Below are 18697 nucleotides of genomic sequence, written 5' to 3'. Positions count from 1 at the left end.
TTCATAACTGTACTTTTGATACTGTTATGAATCGTAAGTCTCCGATAGGCAGGAGATCTGATATGTGACCCCTGTGAAAGGGCCATTCCACCACCCCCCCACACCTCATCCCCGGCTTGAGAACAGCTGGGATAGAGGGCAGATGGGGCAGAGGAGGTGGTAGAGCAGTAGATGAAAGGCTGGGGCATAGGGCCAAGAGCTCAGAGCACTGTGCTGAGTGTAGAGGAGTCCTCTGAGCGCACAGGCTGCGCAGGAGGAGTCCGCTTGACCGGGCGCCGCGTCTCATCTCGGTTCTGCCACACATAGCGGGTCAGATAAGCCACTACCAGTGTCAGCCAGCCCCCCATGGTGACTAACAGGGCCACATCCGTGCTCCTTCGGGTCCCACCTCGTCCTGTCCCACACAGCTCTTCCTCCCTGGTGAGCAGAAGGAACTCGTGTCCCACGAGATCTGGTCGGGCTTCTGGACCACACACAATGCCTGTCCCGGAGCCTGGAGCTAACCTGACGTGCCTGAGCACTTCCTGTAGGGCACAGTCGCAGCGCCATGGGTTGGCAGACAGGTTCACTTGGATCTGCAGCCCCACGAAGGCTGCCACAGGCACAGATGCTAGCTGGTTGGCAGAGAGGTCGAGGTGGCGCAGAGTGCCCTCCAGGCCCTGGAAAGCAGCCCCTGAGAGATGAACAAGAGCATTATGAGACAGGTCTAGTTCTTCCAGGGCAGGCAGGTGCTGGAAGGCACCAGCTGGCACTGATGCCAACTGGTTGGCGTCCAGGTAAAGCTTTCGGGTGTCGTTGGGGATACCGTTGGGCACGGCACTCAGACCAGCCCGGCTGCAGCGGAATGTCTGTTCCCCGGCTTCTTCTGCTATGTAGCAGCCCTGCGGCAGTGCCAGGGGGCGGGGCACAGAGCCCCCGGTGCCTATCACCAGCAGGAGGGGCAGGAGGCGAGGAGCTAGTAGGGGCATGGTCACAGATAAACATAATCCTGGAGTGGAGGAGAAGCTGGGGAATAGACGAACCTACGACAGAAGAGCAAAGTTAGAATTCTACGTCCCACTGAAACTCGCTCCTGCTAGAGTCCCTCAGTGGACCCTCTCTGGACCCAAGCCTGTCCTTTCAGGGCTCTCTTAGCCCAAGGTCCGTTGGTCTGTCCGACCGTCCCTCTGTCTGTCTGTCTCTGTCTCTGTCTCTGTCTCTGTCTGTCTCTCTCTCTTCAACAGGACCCCGGAGGAAGGAATCCCTTAGACTTGGAACTTTGAGGTTCTATTGATTCTAGATTAATCTGTGAGGTCCTTCTGTCCCTTTGCCCGGCTGAAATGGGCCCAAGGGGCCTGTCCAAGCTATTTCTTCTGCTTGTATCTTCATTTCCCTCGTTGAAATAAACATTTTTGTCCTCTAAGTACCTGTATGACTGCCAAGGGAGGCCAGGTAAACACCAGGGAGGTGGCATAGCTGGCACTCGTGTCACAAGAGTGATATATTAGCGATAGATCCCAGGTTGTTCAGAATATACAAGTAGGTAGCGGGTGCCTCTGGCCCCGCCTTCTGTGCATATCAACTCCCCCTTTTCTGGAAGCATCTACTCCAGCCTGCCTCAGCTCCGCTCCTGGATTAGCTCACCTTCCCACCTCTTCTCCCTTCTCCTTCCTGCCTCTCACCCTGGTTGGTGGCAGAGTCCTCTCCTGTGCTGCTGCCTTTCTTCCGGAAGTAGTCCTCCTGCCAGTGGGCTCTGGAGACCCGTTTCCTCCTTCAGAAGTCCTGTTTGCTTCAGCAGCTGAAAGCTTCGACCTGGGGCCCAAGAGTGTAGAGTTTCCTGGCATGTGACTCTAGGCCCCAGGTGTCAGATACCTGAGCCATGGCCTGGCCAGGCAATGCCAAGAAAGAGCAGATCCCAGACCCTGAGGTTCGGGAGACAGGCCTGGACCGGGCTTTCCTTTCATAACCCAGCAGTTGCTATCTCCTATCAGCTGCTGAGAACGGCCTCCCAGAACCTCCTTTTCTTGCCGGGAGCCTGGCTGGCCAAAAGGATGGTGGTTTGGTTGCCCTGGGTGCAGAATCCTACGATTCCCTCTCAGCAACGTGCAGCACAAGCCCCCTCCCGCTATTTTTTTGTTCTCTGTAGGTCCCTGGTCTTTTCCTCATCTTCAGAGGATGCCCCTGAATCTTCACAGGGCCAACCCTTTTGACCACCAGGAGGCGCTGTGGTTTAGTCTCAGTTTGCTGTTGTAGACGGTCGCTCTAGGAGTTGAAAGCTCTTTAAGTCTGATATGCTGATTTGTTTTCCTGTCAACTTTTCAGTACTGAACTAGAGGCCAACCCGGATATTCTTGGGCTCCCAGGATGACGATTTGAATCCTTCTTCAAGCCTGAGACTGGGATGACTTATTCAAGGACCCTTCATCCTAACTTTGTTGCAGGGGTCCCACCATTCGCTACATCCCCTCTCCTGATGTCCTGTGGGTGGTCGGAAGGAAGGATTTGAACTCTGGAGAGTGTTTTGTGTCTATGTCTGAGCCCTCGTGAGTGAACAGAGGCAGAATAGAGGGGCTCGGTGCAGAATGGACGTGAGCGAGCTTGTGGCAGGGAAGTCCAAAAGCTATTGTTTTCATTACATTTTCCATAACTGCCTGACTTGACTTTATAATTGCAACACCAGCACAGGTTTTCCTGCTCCACTCACCTGCTGTGTTTTGCAGCGACAGGGGTGACCCGAAGTCATGGATATGGATGTAGATCAGTTGTTCTCAGCCTATAGGATCACACCAGCCTGGGGTGGGGGCGGGTCAAACGACCCTTTCACACAGGTCACCTAAGACCACTGGAGAACAGATATTTACATTACTATTTATAACGTAACAGTAGCAAAATTACAGCCATGAAGTAGCAATGAAATTAATTTCATGGTTGGGGGAGGTCATCACAACATGAGGAACTATATTAAATTGTCATAGCATTAGGAAGGCTGAGAACCTTGTTGGGTTGTTGTAATAATTTAATTAATTAGTTAATTAATTTATATGTTGATGTAGTGCCTCACTATGTAGCCCAGGCTGACCACATACTGTGTACTCCAGGCTGGCCTTGAACTCACACTTTTGCTTCCTTAGCTTCCCAATCTTTGCTGGTTTTTTTGTTTGTTTGTTTGTTTTTTGGTAAGAGTTTGTGTTTGACCAGACACATAACTGTAGAGTCTGGTGCAAAATAAGATGTGAGTGAGGTAGCCGGGCATGGTGGCGCACACCTTTAATCCCAGCACTCGGTAGGCAGAGGCAGGCGGATTTCTGAGTTCCAGGCCAGCCTGGTCTACAAAGTGAGTTCCAGGACAGCCAGGGCTACACAGAGAAACCCTGTCTTGGGGGGAAAAAAAAGATGTGAGTGAGGCCTTTTGTTTACAAACTTAAGAATTTCAAGATTGTAATAGCAAAGTGGCAAACCCAGCCCCAGGTTTCTCCGAGCAATGATATGGGCTTCCTGGAACTATGGACTCTATGTGTCATGAGACTGCCCCGCGACTTACTTTTGAAAACGCAGTTTTAGAAGTGTGATGGGGTTAGGACCAGAGAGTAGGGTACCAGATATTATCACCTCTGGGGATGTACTCGCCTCTGACTCATCCCTGTGATGTTGGTAGGGCATTTCTCAGGTTCACATCTGTCTGAAGATCAGGTGAGATCTCTTTCTTTCTTTCTTTCTTTCTTTCTTTCTTTCTTTCTTTCTTTCTTTCTTTCTTTCTTTCTTTTCTTCCTTCCTTCCTTCCTTCCTTCCTTCCTTTCTTTCTTTCTTTCTTTCTTTCTTTCTTTCTTTCTTTCTTTCTTTCTTTCTCTTTCTTTCACATTTGTTCTGTGTGAGTTGCTTTTGAGTTGAGGGTAGACACTCTGCCACTGAATGCTTGGACGTACATTTCCGAGTCTTCCCATCCTGCTGTTCTCTCACCCTGTCAGGGAGATTAGTCAAGGTCCGGGGGCTGAGCCTGTCTGCTGCTGGAGAGTTATCTTCATGGACTAGGCCATCTGCCAGGGCAGAGTGGGACTGGCATGTGCTACAGGGTAGCTAGAAGATCAGCTGTCGATCCGCCCACGGGAGAGGCCACCTGGAGCTGTGGTTGTGGTTAATAAAGGGAGGCCAAGTACAGGGCTCAACAAATGGGAGATCCAAGGGGATGGGAAACTGTGCTTAGGGTGATGCACACTGACTGCATCGTGGAGACTGATAGAAGTCAGAGGCGAAGATGTGCACGGCCATTTTAGACAAAGATGTATTGGTATTATTTTTTTAAAGTGTGCATGTGTGTGTGTGTGTGCGCGCACGCACGCACGTGCACACTTGCACACCTGTGTATGTGTGTGTGCTGGGGAGTGTGTCCACTTGAGGACGGATGCCTGAAGAGAATGATCAGATCCCCTGGAGCTGGAATTACAAGAGGTTGTGAAAATCTGCACAGGGGTGCTGGGAACCAAATTCTGGTCCTATGCAAGAGTAACAGGTGTTCTAAGCATGGAGCCATCTCTGTACCCTCCCCCACATGGTTTCCTCATGCAGTGAGGGCTTCCTGTCAGCCTGACGCTCAAGTATGTGAGGTGAGGAGTGTGCTGAACAGACCTGGTTCTAAGGTGCTGAGTCTGTAGCTATGGTTCAAAAACAGTCTCCATGTTGGGACTCTCTAAGAGTGCTTTACAAATCATTTGTGTGTGTGTTCATCTGGAATAATTATGTCAAATCTTTCATGCGTTGACTCTAGACACTAGTATGTTTCCAACTTTCCCCAGGAATTTCTTCTTCTTCTTCTTCTTCTTCTTCTTCTTCTTCTTCTTCTTCTTCTTCTTCTTCTTCTTCTTCTTCTTCTTCTTCTTCTNTTCTTCTTCTTCTTCTTCTTCTTCTTCTTCTTCTTCTTCTTCTTCTTCTTCTTCTTCTTCTTCTTCTTCTTCTTCTTCTTCTTCTTCTCTTCTTCTTTCCTTCTCCTCCTTCTCCTCTCCTCCTCCTCCTCCTCCTCCTCCTCCTTCTTCTTCTTCTTCTTCTTCTTCTTCTTTTTGGGGGGAGTGGGGTGGGGTTTGAGACAAGGTTTCTCTGTGTAGCCCTGGCTAGTTGAAACTCAGTTCGTAGACCAGGTTGGACTCGAACTTACAGAGATCCTGCCTGCCTCTAACTTCTAGGTGCTGAGATTGAAGGTGTGAGTGATGATGACCACTCGGCATCCCTGGGAACTTCTCATGTGAGCCTGTGTTATGGCTTACAGTCAGTTTAGGGACTACAGACATGTTGATACATTTCTTCTCCATACATTAATGTGATGTTTGCCTTGATTACATGTGTGTAAGGAGCTTGAAGCACAGATAGACGCTGTGGCAGTACTTGCCCGCTTCCAGCTTGGTATCCAGCCAGCCCTCACCTCCCTCTGTAATAGCCATATGAATGTGGGAGAGCCTCTGGATTCTCAGTCTCTGATGATGGAGCCTGATGGGTCCTTCAGATACCCTGGATCTGTGGCTCTCTTTTCCCTCCTCCTTGGCAGCTTGGAAATGATACAGATTCCAGCCAATGATTTCTCAGCGGTTGATTAATGTGTTTTCTGGGACAGTTTTTGATTTGTTCATAAGAGAGGACAGGGCCAGGCCCTTCATGTTCTGTGCTTTGAACAGGGAGGGGGCACTCTAGCCATGCTGTCACCATGGGGCAATCCAGGAGAAAGGGTCAACCTTAGTGAGGTGTTGGCCTGGCATCACTGGGTTGCTTGGTCACACCAGCCTTCCTTCCTTTAGGGCACAGAGGTCTTTGTGCTCACAGACTAGCACTGGGGGAGGGGCGCCGGAAGTTAAGCACACTGGGTTGTTCCTTCAAGGGAAGGAATGCAGAACCTATTAAGTATCCAGAAGGCAGGAGGGGACGTGCTTTCTAGCCTGTGACCTGGTGATTCTGTATGGCTACACAATTTTTTCATAAGATAGATTTATTTACTTATCTATTTATTTAATGTATATGAGTACGTTGTTGCTGACACCCAGAAGAGGGCATCAGATCCCAGTTCAGGTAGTGAATTGTGGTTGCTGGGAATTGGATTCAGGACCTCTAAGAAAAGCAGCCAGTGTTCTTAAACACTGAGCCATCTCTCCAGCCCTGGCTATACACTTTTCCAGCACTGGATCTTCCCCAAGACTCTTATCATAAATCTTTTTTCAATCAATCTATAGAACCTCTCTTTATGGACTTTACAAAAACAAACAAACAAACAAACCCCAAACCTTCCAATGTAGATCCATCTGATCTGTATTTAGCTTGCTTTGTCCTGAGATCATTTATGTAAGCTTTGTTGTGCGCATGGGATTGAGTTAATTATCACCAGAATCGTTTTTTGCCAAATTGTGCAGTGTTTAAAGATCCCTGAAATAAACCATTTGGAGTCAGACTCCTGAAGTTTGAAACAGTACTGGCTACTGGGTAGCCGCCATTGTGCTGAACTGCCTTCCTGTGTCCTGTACTGTCTCTCTCTGCTGCCCGTGAAGGTCTCAGAGATGCCCCTACCCTGAACATCCTTGATCCCGCTACTCCTTTAACTTAGCTACACAATAGGATAGTAGCAGCTTTGAAACCAACCGGTGTGGATAAAGAAAACATGATAAGACATACGCAATGGAGGGGGGTTTTTGTTTGTTTTTGCCATAAAGAAGAGTGAATTTGTGCCATTACAATGGATTTAATGGGTGATTATCACATTGAGCATAAAAGGAAGATTCAGAAAAGCAAATATCAAATGCTTCTCTCATATGCAAATCTGTACACACACAGAGCCACACACACACAGAGCCACACAAGCCCTTTGGTGGGTCTTAAGTTACATTTCAAAAAGATTGCTATAAAACAAACTCTCTCTCTCTCTCTCTCTCTCTCTCTCTCTCTCTCTCTCTCTCTCTCACTCTCTCTCTCAGAATGAGAGAAATGTGGTTACTCCAGACAGCATTAGCTGAAATTATAATCTGATAAATCTGATAAGGTTTGGAAGCAGAAGCCACTAGGGCTGCCCAAGGATCTTCACATGTCCTTCCCTGTAAGTGGGGATTCAGGTGAGATGCACAGAAAATTGCAGGGCTGCATCTGGGAAGGGAGAGTGGTCCTGGGGCTTGTTAACCGTGCTGGGATTCCTGCTCTGCTAATGTGAGAAGTGCGGACTTCTGGGTTGAGGGGACCCTTTTCCTTCTGCGTCCTTAAGATTTTCCTCCGAGTGGGGCTTTGGGGATGACTGGGAGTCTGTTAGACACAAGAGAGGGAGAAGAGGGATTGGAGGCAGACAGAATCAAGAGAGTGCTGGTGCATTCTGGGAAAGAAAGCCCTGAGTACAACTGGTATGTGTGCAGAGCATACTTCAGTTATCAGCTCTTCTGCCTGCAGGAAAGCTAAGTATACCAAGATGAAACCCGGGGTAAGCAGCCTGACCCGGGGAAGCCAAACCACAAGTCTGTAGAGTAAAGCCCTTTGTCCTGTGCTGGAAATATAGCAAGTGTCCAGCAATGCTTGCTGGAATTGTTCTTACAAGAAGGGCTAGTGAGCCTCAGGCAGGGGGACGAGTGGTTTAGGGGTGGAGGCCATCCAGACTTTCTAGCTAGGCGAGGCCTCTCAGGAGCAAGAACTCAGTTGAGAAGGTAGCAGTTTGGGTCTTGTGGTGAGGCTACTGGGTTTAGTATCCTCTGTCCTCTCTCTGTCTCTGCAATATAGCTAGTGTCAGTGGCCACATCAAGGAACATGTAGACTGGAGACTACCGTTCTGCCTTTGAAACCCAGAAGGAAGGACACTGAAGTTCTGTTGGATTTTTACCTCCCTTCTCTACGCTCCCATAAATAAGACTCAGACTAAAGATATGCTTACAAATACCTCGGCCATACAGCTTCTTCTCTGACTAGAACCATAACTTAAGATAACCCATTTATTTTAACCTACATTCTGCCCCGTGGCTGGTTACTTGTGTTCAGGTATCAAGTGTCCATCTTGTAACATCTTCCCGTGAATCTCCCTCCTGGCTCTCTCCCAGAACCCTTTCTCCTCCCAGATGTCCCATCTTTATTTTCTACCTAAGCCATATGCTATAGGTTTCTTAATGGACAGGTGATACAGCCATACAATATACAAGATACTCTCTCTACAGAGAGGTTCTGGTGCCTGGCACTGGCTGTGGGCCCAGAGGCCTGGGAAGGTTAGTTTTTCCCTCTGCAGCCCATGATAGCCCACTGTTAGGCAGGGCATAAAGTAAGAGAGGCAGGATGTTGCTATATCTTTAGCTTCTTCTCCAGAGTGGTCCCCAGGAAGTTCACTCCAGGCTTGGAGTGCCTCCCTCAACCCAAACAAAAGCACACACACAACCCCACACAGCTTTCCATCCCTGCCTTTCTGCACGATGAAGAGAGTAAGGTGGAGAGGGGCAGAGGAAGGGGTGGTATTTGTAACCCAGTGCTCCTGTCGACAAGACAGAACATATGGGTCTCCATTTCCCAGGAGCCCATTTTCCAGCATCTACTGTGGCTTCCTTTCAAAGAATGTGTTCCCTGTCTACCGTCCTGCATGCAGGTGGCCATCTTGGCTACCATCCACCAGGGTGTAGATGTGTTTGTCATAAACAGGGCCTCCCAGCACCAGATGGGATCACTCCAAGGCTGGAGAACATGTGCAGGCTGCTCCGGCAACCGAGCAGCCTGCACTGGACAGGCGGAGCTTGTGATATTTAAAAAAGACACATTTGATAAAATATTTAAAAGTTCTATCACATTACATAGAGGTTGAAACTGGAGAATGAAAAAGATCATCCCGAGGAGTCCATCACCCGAATATAAGGTCTCTTTTCTTTCACTGACTTCCCGTAGCCTAGTAAAGACGTCAGTATTCCAACCTGGAATGGACCAACGGCAGACAACCCACACTGGGTACTTAACCATGTGCCAGGGCCGCTCCAAGTACTTTACACTTATCGATCGACCCCATCGATCTTTGCAAATGAGGTTATTGTGATCATTACCATCTCCACTTAGAAATGAGGTCACTGAAGTACAGAGCGGGTCAGTGACTTAAGGTCACACAGCCAAGGGAGCAGAGACAGCTGGTGGCCAAGGGAGCAGCGAGCTAAGCCCGATGCCAGGGCTTATTAGCACCACTCCAGTGTTGCTTTGTGTGTGCATGGATTCAGACTCAGGTTTGCAAAAATCCTTTTTATTATGAGCAATTTTAAATGCCAACAAAGTAGAGAACGTAATACGAGGGGCCTAGTGTCTCAATCACCCAGGCTTAATAATTATCACTGCACATGGTTTAATAATTATCACTGCACACGGTTTAATAATTATCAGTTTATGGCTATTTATTTTCCCATGTCCCCAGTCCAAATTATTTTGTAGAAAATCCTGGTATTGTATCATCCATTCACAAATAGTTTAGAATATAATATATCTATCTCTGCTTTCTTTCTTTCTTTGTTTATTTAATTTAATTTAATTGATTTATTTATTTAGAAACAGGGTTTCTCTAGATAGGGTCTCTCTACTTAGCCCTGGCTGTCATGGAACTCATCATGTAGACCAGGCTGGACTTAAACTCACAGAGATCCACCTGCTTATGTTTCTACTCATGAGTGATAAGTTATTTCTCCACTGCCGCCGGTGAAATGAGGCCATTTAAGCCAGATTAGATTATATTAAAGGCAGGTTTATTGGGAAGCTGCACTTGGATGGGTAAGTTTATTGGCCTCAAGGACCCAGGCCTGGGAAGTTACCTGGGGGGGGGGGGGGGGGGGGGGGGGGGGGGGGGGGGGGGGGGGGAGGGGGGCGGGGAGGGTGGGGATGGGGAGAGAAAAGAAAAGGGTGAGCTCCTTCCCAGAGTGAAGAGGAGAGGAGAAGAGAAGAGAGAGGAAGAGGGGGAGAGGGGTGAAGGGAGGGAGAGAGGCGGGGCAGGGGGAGAGATCTAGTGAGCAAAATGTCTGGATTATATATAATAATCCTCCTATAGGGAGGATTCTCTGGGGGAAGGGCAGCCAAGCTCTGGGCTAGAAAGCTCAGTGTATGCCAGGTAGGGACAGAGGGATGCTGGGAGAACCTGAAGGCCAGCTCTGCTTTGGTAAAATATGCACCTCAGTCCCTTTCCCAGGACCCGAAGCCTGAGTGTTGGGACCATAGGCATGGATGGACCCTACGCCTGACTCTTGAGTTTCAAAGAGTCTTGCTATGTAGCCCAGGCTGTCCTAGGACTGACTCACTGTGCTACCCAGGTTGACTTCCAATTTTTGAGTGCCCGACCTCTGCTTCCTAGAACGCACCTGTGCCCCTTGACCTAGGTTTTGCTGACGACATCCCTGAGAAACGCGCAGTCTCTATCCTTATCTTTTCATATCACCCGGCAGCTGTTTTCCCATGATGCCACAGTTTCTACAGCCATAAGTGGTTTCTTATTTTTCTGTCCAGTGTGGATAGAGCGTTCCCTTTTTTCTTGGGCACTTACATGGCTCTCAGGATTTCACTGCTAGAGACATTGCTAGGATACACAACCTCTCACACGGAGCCTTGTGCTGTAAATGGGTTTGCTTTCTTAGATGTGGGTACAATCATGCCTTCAAGGCATGGACAATTTAGTTCCTTGGCACACGGTGCCAATCTTTTGTCCCAGGGATTGCGTGTTCCCTGGTGCCGTGCGCTCTCACTCTTCCTGAACAGTGCTCAGGCCGTCACAGCTGAGGAAGACTTGGTTGTCTTGAGGCAATGAATTAGAGGAGATGGTGACAGGGACTCGAGTTAACTCGAGTGGAATGTGATCCATAACTTACCACAAGGCAGAAAGAGCCAGAACTTTGTTCATTCCCATTGTGGAAGAAAAAAAAACAACAACTTGATAACAGGAGCTATTAATAGGCCATGACATAGCCCGTGATCTTGCCAATGGAGTCTGCATTAGTCAGAGTGCCTTGTTGAGATGTAGACCCTGTCTAGTCCCTGAACTTCACAGAGATGGGAGAAAACTGGCAAAGATCCAGAGCTCAACCAACTTGATGGACAATGGAAGAATTCCAGGGGGGGGGGGAATCAAAGGAATCCGGCAAGTTCACTTTGGATAAAACAAACAAACCCGAAAACAAAAACAAACAAACAAACAACCCCCCCCACCATTGTTTTGACTCTAAGGCTGAGCAGGAGGGAATAGGGGGTGGAGGTGGGGTGTGGGAGTGTGGAAGTGTGGGGGTGTCTCTGTGAGGCTTCTTCAGTCTCACAGAGGCTGAAGGACGGGTAGTTAGATGTTCGGATCTAAAGGGCCCCTGCCTCTGGAATACTTGAGAAGCTGCCTATTTTCACTTCTCAGGGTAAGTCAGATAAACACTCACTCCAGGGCTCCGCCCCCACCCCCTCTGGCAGCTCCCCGATGATGGGCGGGTCTAAGGAAAAAGCACCCCAGGTTGTCCGGGCAAGCCTCCTTCCAGTCCTCGCACGTTCAGTCCGTCGCGCATTTACAGCCAGGCAGGCTGGCACTGTTACGTCATCTATTCCTGTCATTCCAGCCTTGCCAGGGTTTATGGGCACGAGACTGAGAAGGTGGGCGGGGGAAGTAGAAACAACTAAAAGGAGGCCCTCGGTTGTTGACGTGGAAAGTAGGAGTGGCCTAGGAGAGCCAAAGAACACTCCAGTCGCGTTCCTACAAGATAATAAGTGCTTTGTATGACATTCTTTTGAAATATCAAAGCAACCTTGGGAGTAAGTTTTGACAGCTGTAAAACTGAGATTAAGACGTCATTTGTCCAGGCTTACTCTGCCAATAAAGATGTACATACACTATATGTACCTAGCAATAAAGTCTGTGCCCTTCTTTACAGAGCTTCCAGACATGAAAGTTGCAGAACTGAGGCTCCCTACCTAAAGCTACACGTATTAACAACCTCAGACAGAAGCTCAAAGCGCCTTATGTAAGGTCTCGTTCTTTGACATAAATCCTATTTTATACCTGATGTAGGGAGATCCAGGAGTGGCCAGACCTACACCAGCAAGGATTAAGCATAAAGACTAGGTGGGCCAAAGATGCCCACAGGCTCCTGTCTCTACCCTAAACACATGTACCCAACTAAAGTTCTGAAAATGTAATCCCGGGGGTGAGTAGGGCTCCTTCGGGGCAAAGGGTAGTGTTTCTCGGCTTCTGGAGATAATCTGGGGCCCAGGCAGCGACGGTTAGGAGAAAAACAAAACAAAACAAAAACCTCTGCACTTAGGGTCAGGCTATCTTAGTAGGGCCTTAATGCAGGTTACTTAAAACTCTTCGTCTACAAGACGGGACATGGACAAACAGCTTGTGCAACACGTGAAGGGCGCAGATGCAAAAGCTTCAACTGTTAACGCACCAAAGAGACAGCATCTGATCTCACTTTCGCGTCAGGGTGGAACGTTCTGCGGGGTGCCGAAGCTCGCGGTGGGATCACAAAGCTAGACCAGGGAAAAGCCTACAACTCCCAGGAGGCGCCGGGCGGGAGGGTGAGGAAGCAGCCTAGAAACTACACTTCCCAAGAGGAACAACGTGATAGGCGCGTGGCAGTGACGTCACCGCTCTGGCTCCGGGAGCTGATTCGGCCAGAGCTGCCAGCGGGGTGGCCACCGCCGCTGGTTTGTTACAGCTGCTGGAGCGGCCGCGGCCCGGGTTCTCGGGCTCTCTCCCGGGCCCTCGACCTCCAACCCCGCGCGGTGAGTCCAGACGGGTGGCATCGGAGTGGTGAAGCCCGAAGGCTCCACGAGTTGGAGAGCCGAGAGAGAAGGCTGCTGCTGGGGAGGCGTCCGCGCAGGAGGAGACCTGAGCTGGGTGGCTGGGGGTGGAGAGTGCGTGCATCAGGCGAAGGAGTGCCGAAAGAGGAAAGTGGGAGCAGGAGGCCGGGGGTGATAATCCGGGAGGAGCGCTGCAGCTGGGGGTGGGAGGCGGGGAACGGCCGGACTTAAGGGATAAAGGTTTGGCTGCCTCCAGGGCTGAGTGAATGCGTGGAGATGGGGGTTGGGCCCCGTACCCGGCCAGACTGCTAGTGCGAGGTACCCAGGCTGCAGAAGCGGGAGGCCCCGAGGAAGGAGTTCTCATACACATAATCCCAAGATATCGAGGACACCGTCCCCTCGCTCCTGACTCGTGGAGGCTTGCTTTTTTTCCACACCCACTTTCCTGAGTCCAGGAGTCGGGCTGGCGAGGACAACCGTGGTTCTGCAGATTGAGGGTGGGCCGAGTGGAAGAGACATTGTGTGTTGCGTGAACTCCCTCTTGGGATCCCTTGGGAACAGGTTTGCTGTATAAAGGGCAAGTCTTAAACTGGGGAGGGATTTGGGAAGTGCTTACCGGATGGTTAACGCCGCGGGGAGGGGGGCGGGAGGGAGGAGATGGGGGTGGTAATCTGGTCTTGGCATGAGTGTCTGACAGACTGGCTTGGGCCTGCATGGAAAAGAGGCAAAGAGCTCTACTATAGCCAAAAGTAAAAAAAAAAAAAAAAAAAAAAGTGGTTAACAGGACGGAGTTGCTTCAGGCTCTGATTTGAGGCAGATTATGAAATCACACCAGCTACCTGCCAGTTGTGGTAGCAGTTTTCAGTCTGGTCACTCCAGACCTTTCTGCCCCTGCCAGTCTCCTGTTTCTTCACTTCTGGAAGAAAGGTCAATTGTGTCCTAATGGAAATACACAAAGCCACAGGAAAGTCTCAGAAGTACTTTTGGGGGGATGGTGAAAGAGGGTGCAGGGGTCTCCTTAAGTTCCTAACCTAGGCTTTAGGAAGACAGTTCCCGTGGGGTCACCTAGGCTCTCTTAGATGCCCTGTTAGAGCCAGAAAGGAGTGGAGGGTCTTGCAGTCCTGGGATCCAGCCAGAGTTTTGGTACTCCTGAACCGCAGTGTGAGGGAGTTGTGTCTATAGCTGTGCCACTGTAGGGCTGTGTAATGGAGAGGGACAGCAGTTTCTGCCGAGACTTGGGAAACTTTTCCTCACATTAATGATCTTTCAGAGACTTTAGCTCTCAGTCCCCGTCCTCCCATGGAGGCTGTTACATAGTAGATGTCCCAGGGGTGGGCTCTGTTAAGGGCCCTAAGGCCCGAGGAAGGTAAACAACTGGTGTTCTAGTTCCTTGGGTTTCTGTTGGGACCAGTTATCTGTCTTAATGAGCTAGGAGTTTGTTCCACCTGCATGCACCCTAGGCCAACTCAGGGGTATGTTTGTTGGGAAACTGTTGTGGGTCCTATCTCCCGAGGTGTTTGAGAAGAGGAAACTTGCTTCCATTATCCTTAAGTAATGAACTTTATCTGAGTGAATGCTAGCTCCTGTGGAGGAGGCTTGGCCAGAATCCTAGCTGGGTGAGATAGCATCTGAGTCTGGGGGTGAGGTGACTGTAGCAGGGTGAGGGAGCTGGGCTGGCACTTCCAGACTCTCTCCATCTGTTCCTTCTTTCTGTGCACCTTGCTGTTAGCCTCAGTAATGTGTCTTTCCCAGGCTGGACACTAAGGTGGGAGAGGTAAGCCAGTACATGGATGCCTCCCATTTCCACTTTCAGCAAGTGGGCCCTCAGGAATCTGGGGACAGCCATGCTCCCCTCTGGCCACTGTGGGCTACTACTGTTGTTTTCTGGGCATGGAGGGCAGCCCTTTTCAATTCCTTGTGTAGAGCTTCTACCACTGGGGCTGGGCAAGAAAGGGGTGTTGTCACCTCACACCCACAGACAGATGCTGGGAAGCGAGGTCAGGTGAGGCCGAGAAGAGAGGCGTTAGGAGGGAGGCCACAGGTAGTTTTGTGTCCTTGGGAGGGGAAGGTTGATACAGGTACCACATCCTACCCATGTTAATGTCGGCTGTGTGTTCTTGTCATATCCTCCTCTCTCCCTGGTGGGGTGAAGGGCTTGGGTGGTTTGGCATGTAGTGATGGCACCCCAAGAGAGTCAGCCTCAGCAGCTGCCAAGTGGACAAAATGTCCTAATGGATGGGTAATTTTGTGTGGCAATGTTTGTAGGTCTGAGGGCTAGGCTGTCCCTGGCCTGCTGTTGCCTCTGCCCTCTTCTCCCTTCCTTGTCAGTCATCCTGGGCCTGGGCTTGAGAAAATCCAGGGTTGGAGAAACAGGGGTGGTAGGAACAGTAGCCCCAAAGTTCTTCATCCGTTGTTGCTTGCTGCACCCACAGATCTTCTCTGCTTCTTGTGTTTTGGGGGGAGAGCTCAGGGTGGTGGGTGTCTTCTGTCAGGTCTTCAGTGAGAGCCAGTAGAGGTTATTCTGAGTGAGAGTCCAGGCAGGCTTTTTTCCCTCCTGCAGGAGGAAGAGGCCCTCAGGAGATCTGTAGGGGATGTGATTGGGGAAAAGGCATTGATTGCTATAGCCTGGGCAATTGATTGCTGGTCACCTCTTGGTGACTTGTCCTCCCTGTCTATGTCAGCAGATGGTGTGTATGAGAGCCTGGTGTTAGTTCAGCCCAGTGACAGGAAATGACTAGTGTCAAGTTCACATGGACTTTCTCCAGCTTCTGGGCTTGAGACTCCAAACAGTGGACAGTGGTGTGGAGTTCTCAGGGAGTGAAAAGCCTGCCTCTCTGGGCTCGGGGTGTGCGGGCGCAGGGAAAGTGGTGTGACTTGTCTCACCTGTGTTGCTCGTTTGCAGAGCGGCAGTCAAGAGGGGTGTCAGGATGAATGTGGGCACAGCACACAGCGAGGTGAACCCCAACACACGGGTGATGAACAGCCGCGGCATCTGGCTCTCCTACGTGCTGGCCATCGGACTCCTGCATGTCGTGCTGCTGAGCATTCCCTTTGTGAGCGTCCCTGTTGTCTGGACCCTCACCAACCTTATCCACAACCTGGTAAGATCCTGCTTACCACCTGCCTCCCCCCATGGCGGCTGTTCTAGGCCAGAGCTGAGAGAAAGGAGGAGCTTCTAATGGGACAGACAGCAGGTCCTGACAACATCTGTCACCAGAGCCCAGGCCCAGCTCTTATCTCTGCCTGGCTCCCTCTTGTGGACTTTAGAATCAAATCTGCACATTGTCCATGTCTCCCGAGTGGGGTGGCTGGTGCGTTTGAAGGACAGCTAACTGGGAGCTGAGTCCATGCTGAGGCTGCCCCCAGGTCCCAGGAATCTGTGCAGAAACATTCTTTTCCCAAGTTAGGATCTCATAGTCCTCTGTGCTCCCTAAAACCTGCTGCCTTGTACCCCACTTCTGAGCAGGCTGGGGTCTAGTCCTTCCTCTTTGGTTTGCTCCTTTTAGCTAACATGTAGAGACCCCAGTTGGGCTGGAAAGGCTGCCTTGCTATGTCCATTCCTTCCTTATCCCCTCCCCCCCCCCCCCCCGCCTTGTTCTCCCACCAAGCTCGGGTGCACTCTCCTGTGTTAAGGCTGCCTTCCTGAGTTACTGCAGCAGAGCAGGCGGCAGTCCACCCAGAGCTGCTGTCGTCTGATAAGTGGGGGAGCCAGGCTGGGGGCCGTCTCGTATGTTCCGACAAAGGCCCCTCTTTTCAGGGCATGTACATCTTTCTGCACACCGTGAAAGGGACACCCTTCGAGACTCCAGACCAGGGCAAAGCAAGGTTGCTGACCCACTGGGAGCAGATGGACTACGGGGTCCAGTTCACAGCCTCTAGGAAGTTCTTAACCATCACGCCTATTGTGCTGTGAGTACTCTGGCTATGGGAGAACAAGCGGAGGTAAACGGGTGGGCTCAGCTGGCCCTAAACCCTCCCAGCTGTGGCCCTTGCTGTATGTATGGATGGGCAGAGGGAGGGAAGAGACATATTCTTGGGTCTCACACGGGGCCTTTGGCCTCCCTGGCCCTGTCTTTCCTCACTGGAGTAAGCTGGGGGGTAGGTCAGGAGGGCCTTGCTGGCTAGAGATTTGTCACTCCACTTCTTATCTGGGAACCCATATTTCCTCCCTCCCTCCCTCCCTCCCTCCCTCCCTCCGTCCAGGTACTTCCTCACCAGCTTCTACACCAAGTATGACCAAGTCCATTTCATACTCAACACCGTGTCCTTGATGAGTGTGCTCATTCCCAAGCTTCCCCAGCTCCATGGAGTCCGGATCTTTGGAATCAATAAGTACTGAGGTTGTAGCCCCTTCCCCAGCCAGGTTGGCAGGGGAAGGGTGGAAGGCCTTTGCTGTGATGCTGAAGACAGGAGCCTCTGGACACTGCCAGAGATGGGGGTGTGCCCTGGGCCTGGCTTCCCCGTCGCTTCCCCAGTAGCCGACTTGGAGTAGCTTGTAGTGGGGTTAGGGTGGGGCCCTTGGGCTCTAACCCATTCTGAAGTTTTTGATCTTTTTCCTTTTGCCTTTTGAATAGAGATGCCATGGGGGTGGTCAGGAAAGAGGCTGGGCTCTCTGGCTGACTGTGGGCCTGAGAAATTGGGACAGGAAGCCAGGAAAAACCCCTGTTGGCTTGTTTACCCTCAGGCAGCCATAGCACTTTAGCCCCCACAAAGGGGGCAGAGGGACGGTACAGCTTCTGCGTTGATTGCCCTTAGTCCTTCAGTGTGTGAAGCGAGACTCACTATTCTGTATGTATTAGGACCCTGCGCCGTGCTGCCTCTGCCGCCAGGCAGGGAGCAGGCAGGCTTTGTGGGCTTCCTGGCAACCCACGATGGGTAGGCTGTGGGGCAGGGGAGATTAGAAAAGGAAGGTGGGTTGATGGGACACCTAGAGGTGGGGACAGGATGCTGCCACCTTGGTCCTGGGGAGAGGGGAGTTCTGAGCAACGGTTGGGTGGGGATAGTAAGTTGGGTCTTACTTAGAATGGACAAGATAACTGCAGCCGATATGGATCAGTGTAAAAAAGAGGTCTGGGAAGGAGAAGCCAGACTCAGCCTCCTCTGGGATGTGGGCTAGAAGGAGAGCTGGCGTGGAGGGTTAATTTACCCACAGAACGATGCTGATAGGAAGGGAGGTCTCTGTGGGTTTGAACTCCTGGGTTGGAATGAGGATGTGCACAGACTGGAAGGGCCTGTGAGTCCTCAGAAGCGGGTTCACTTCGACACTTCCCTTAGTGGCGCGAGAGGAAGCTTTCTGAGAGGCTCTTCCTTAGGCGTTCAATTCGTATTCTTGTGTAGATTGTGCTGGGGCAGTGCCTCTTATGTGGCTTGCATGTGAATGGTCAGGAGGCCACCTCCACATGTGGCCAGTGGCCTCCACAGTGCTACAGGATCCCTGCCCAAACAAGGCAGTAGTAGGGGCAGCTGCAGGCACTGTCCTCAGCCCAAAGAGAGGCAGGTCATGGAGCCTGAGGCTAGGCCGAGAGGAGCTGTCTCTCCACTCGCTGGATCGACTGGGGCATGTTCCTTTGGAAACCTGTGGCTGCCCAAGCCCTCTCCCAGGGAGGGGCTAGAGGGAGGTCACTCACCTGTTTCTCCCCCCGACTCTCATTCTGAACCCCGTGTATCATAGGGAACTTTCACCTTCTGGTCTTTCTAAGCAAAGTGTGAATAGGATTTTTACTCCCTTTGTACAGTATTCTGAAAAATGCAAATAAAGAGCGACATGTTCTGTTTACCATGTCTGGCCTCTGCTTCCTGGCGGGCGGGCGGGCCCTGGGAGGAAAGCCGGCAGCAGCAGTAGCAACAGCAAGGGCAGCTCCTGCCTAGGCAGTAGTGGGGACTCTGGGGCGGCTGTCTTTTTCCAGGTCCAGGAGAGGAAGCCAAAGGGCGTGTGAGGAAAATGGTGAGGACCCTGGTAAGTCAGAGTGGAGTCCTGCTGTCCTCAGTTGGC

At 50.9% G+C, this 18697-nt stretch overlaps 2 protein-coding genes across 4 annotated transcripts; one reads left to right on the top strand and one right to left on the bottom strand.

Annotated features, from left to right (window-relative positions):
• Positions 1 to 200: 200 nt before the first annotated feature.
• On the bottom strand, positions 201 to 1480 carry Lrrc3c (leucine rich repeat containing 3C). Its single transcript, XM_021175422.1, has 2 exons — positions 1407 to 1480; positions 201 to 1022 (listed from the first exon to the last, which is right to left on the bottom strand). The coding sequence occupies exon 2, from the start codon at positions 966 to 968 to the stop codon at positions 201 to 203; it is 768 nt and encodes a 255-aa protein (XP_021031081.1). The 5' UTR covers positions 969 to 1022; positions 1407 to 1480.
• An 8099-nt stretch (positions 1481 to 9579) lies between these two features.
• Positions 9580 to 18481, top strand: Ormdl3 (ORMDL sphingolipid biosynthesis regulator 3). Of its 3 annotated transcripts, none has more exons than XM_021177306.2 (4): positions 9580 to 9708; positions 15608 to 15806; positions 16463 to 16614; positions 16909 to 18481. In XM_021177306.2, the coding sequence occupies exons 2-4, from the start codon at positions 15633 to 15635 to the stop codon at positions 17042 to 17044; spliced, it is 462 nt and encodes a 153-aa protein (XP_021032965.1). In that variant the 5' UTR covers positions 9580 to 9708; positions 15608 to 15632; the 3' UTR covers positions 17045 to 18481. The 3 variants fall into 3 exon arrangements, with proteins under 3 accessions (XP_021032965.1, XP_021032963.1, XP_021032964.1); XM_021177304.2 differs by lacking the exon at positions 9580 to 9708 and adding an exon at positions 12561 to 12687; XM_021177305.2 differs by lacking the exon at positions 9580 to 9708 and adding an exon at positions 13182 to 13266.
• Positions 18482 to 18697: the final 216 nt, after the last annotated feature.

The sequence above is a fragment of the Mus caroli genome, chromosome 11 (genome assembly GCF_900094665.2).
Source record: "Mus caroli chromosome 11, CAROLI_EIJ_v1.1, whole genome shotgun sequence".
Classification (NCBI taxonomy): Eukaryota; Metazoa; Chordata; class Mammalia; order Rodentia; family Muridae; genus Mus; species Mus caroli.
This window is presented reverse-complemented; position numbering and strand designations above follow the sequence as displayed.

Coding starts and splice junctions, on each gene's coding strand:
- Lrrc3c (XM_021175422.1), bottom strand. CDS start 968: ATGCCCCTACTAGCTCCTCGCCTCCTGCCCCTCCTGCTGGTGATAGGC.
- Ormdl3 (XM_021177306.2), top strand. CDS start 15,633: ATGAATGTGGGCACAGCACACAGCGAGGTGAACCCCAACACACGGGTG. Junction 15,807..16,462: donor CCAACCTTATCCACAACCTG/GTAAGATCCTGC, acceptor CCCTCTTTTCAG/GGCATGTACATCTTTCTGCA. Junction 16,615..16,908: donor ACCATCACGCCTATTGTGCT/GTGAGTACTCTG, acceptor CCCTCCGTCCAG/GTACTTCCTCACCAGCTTCT.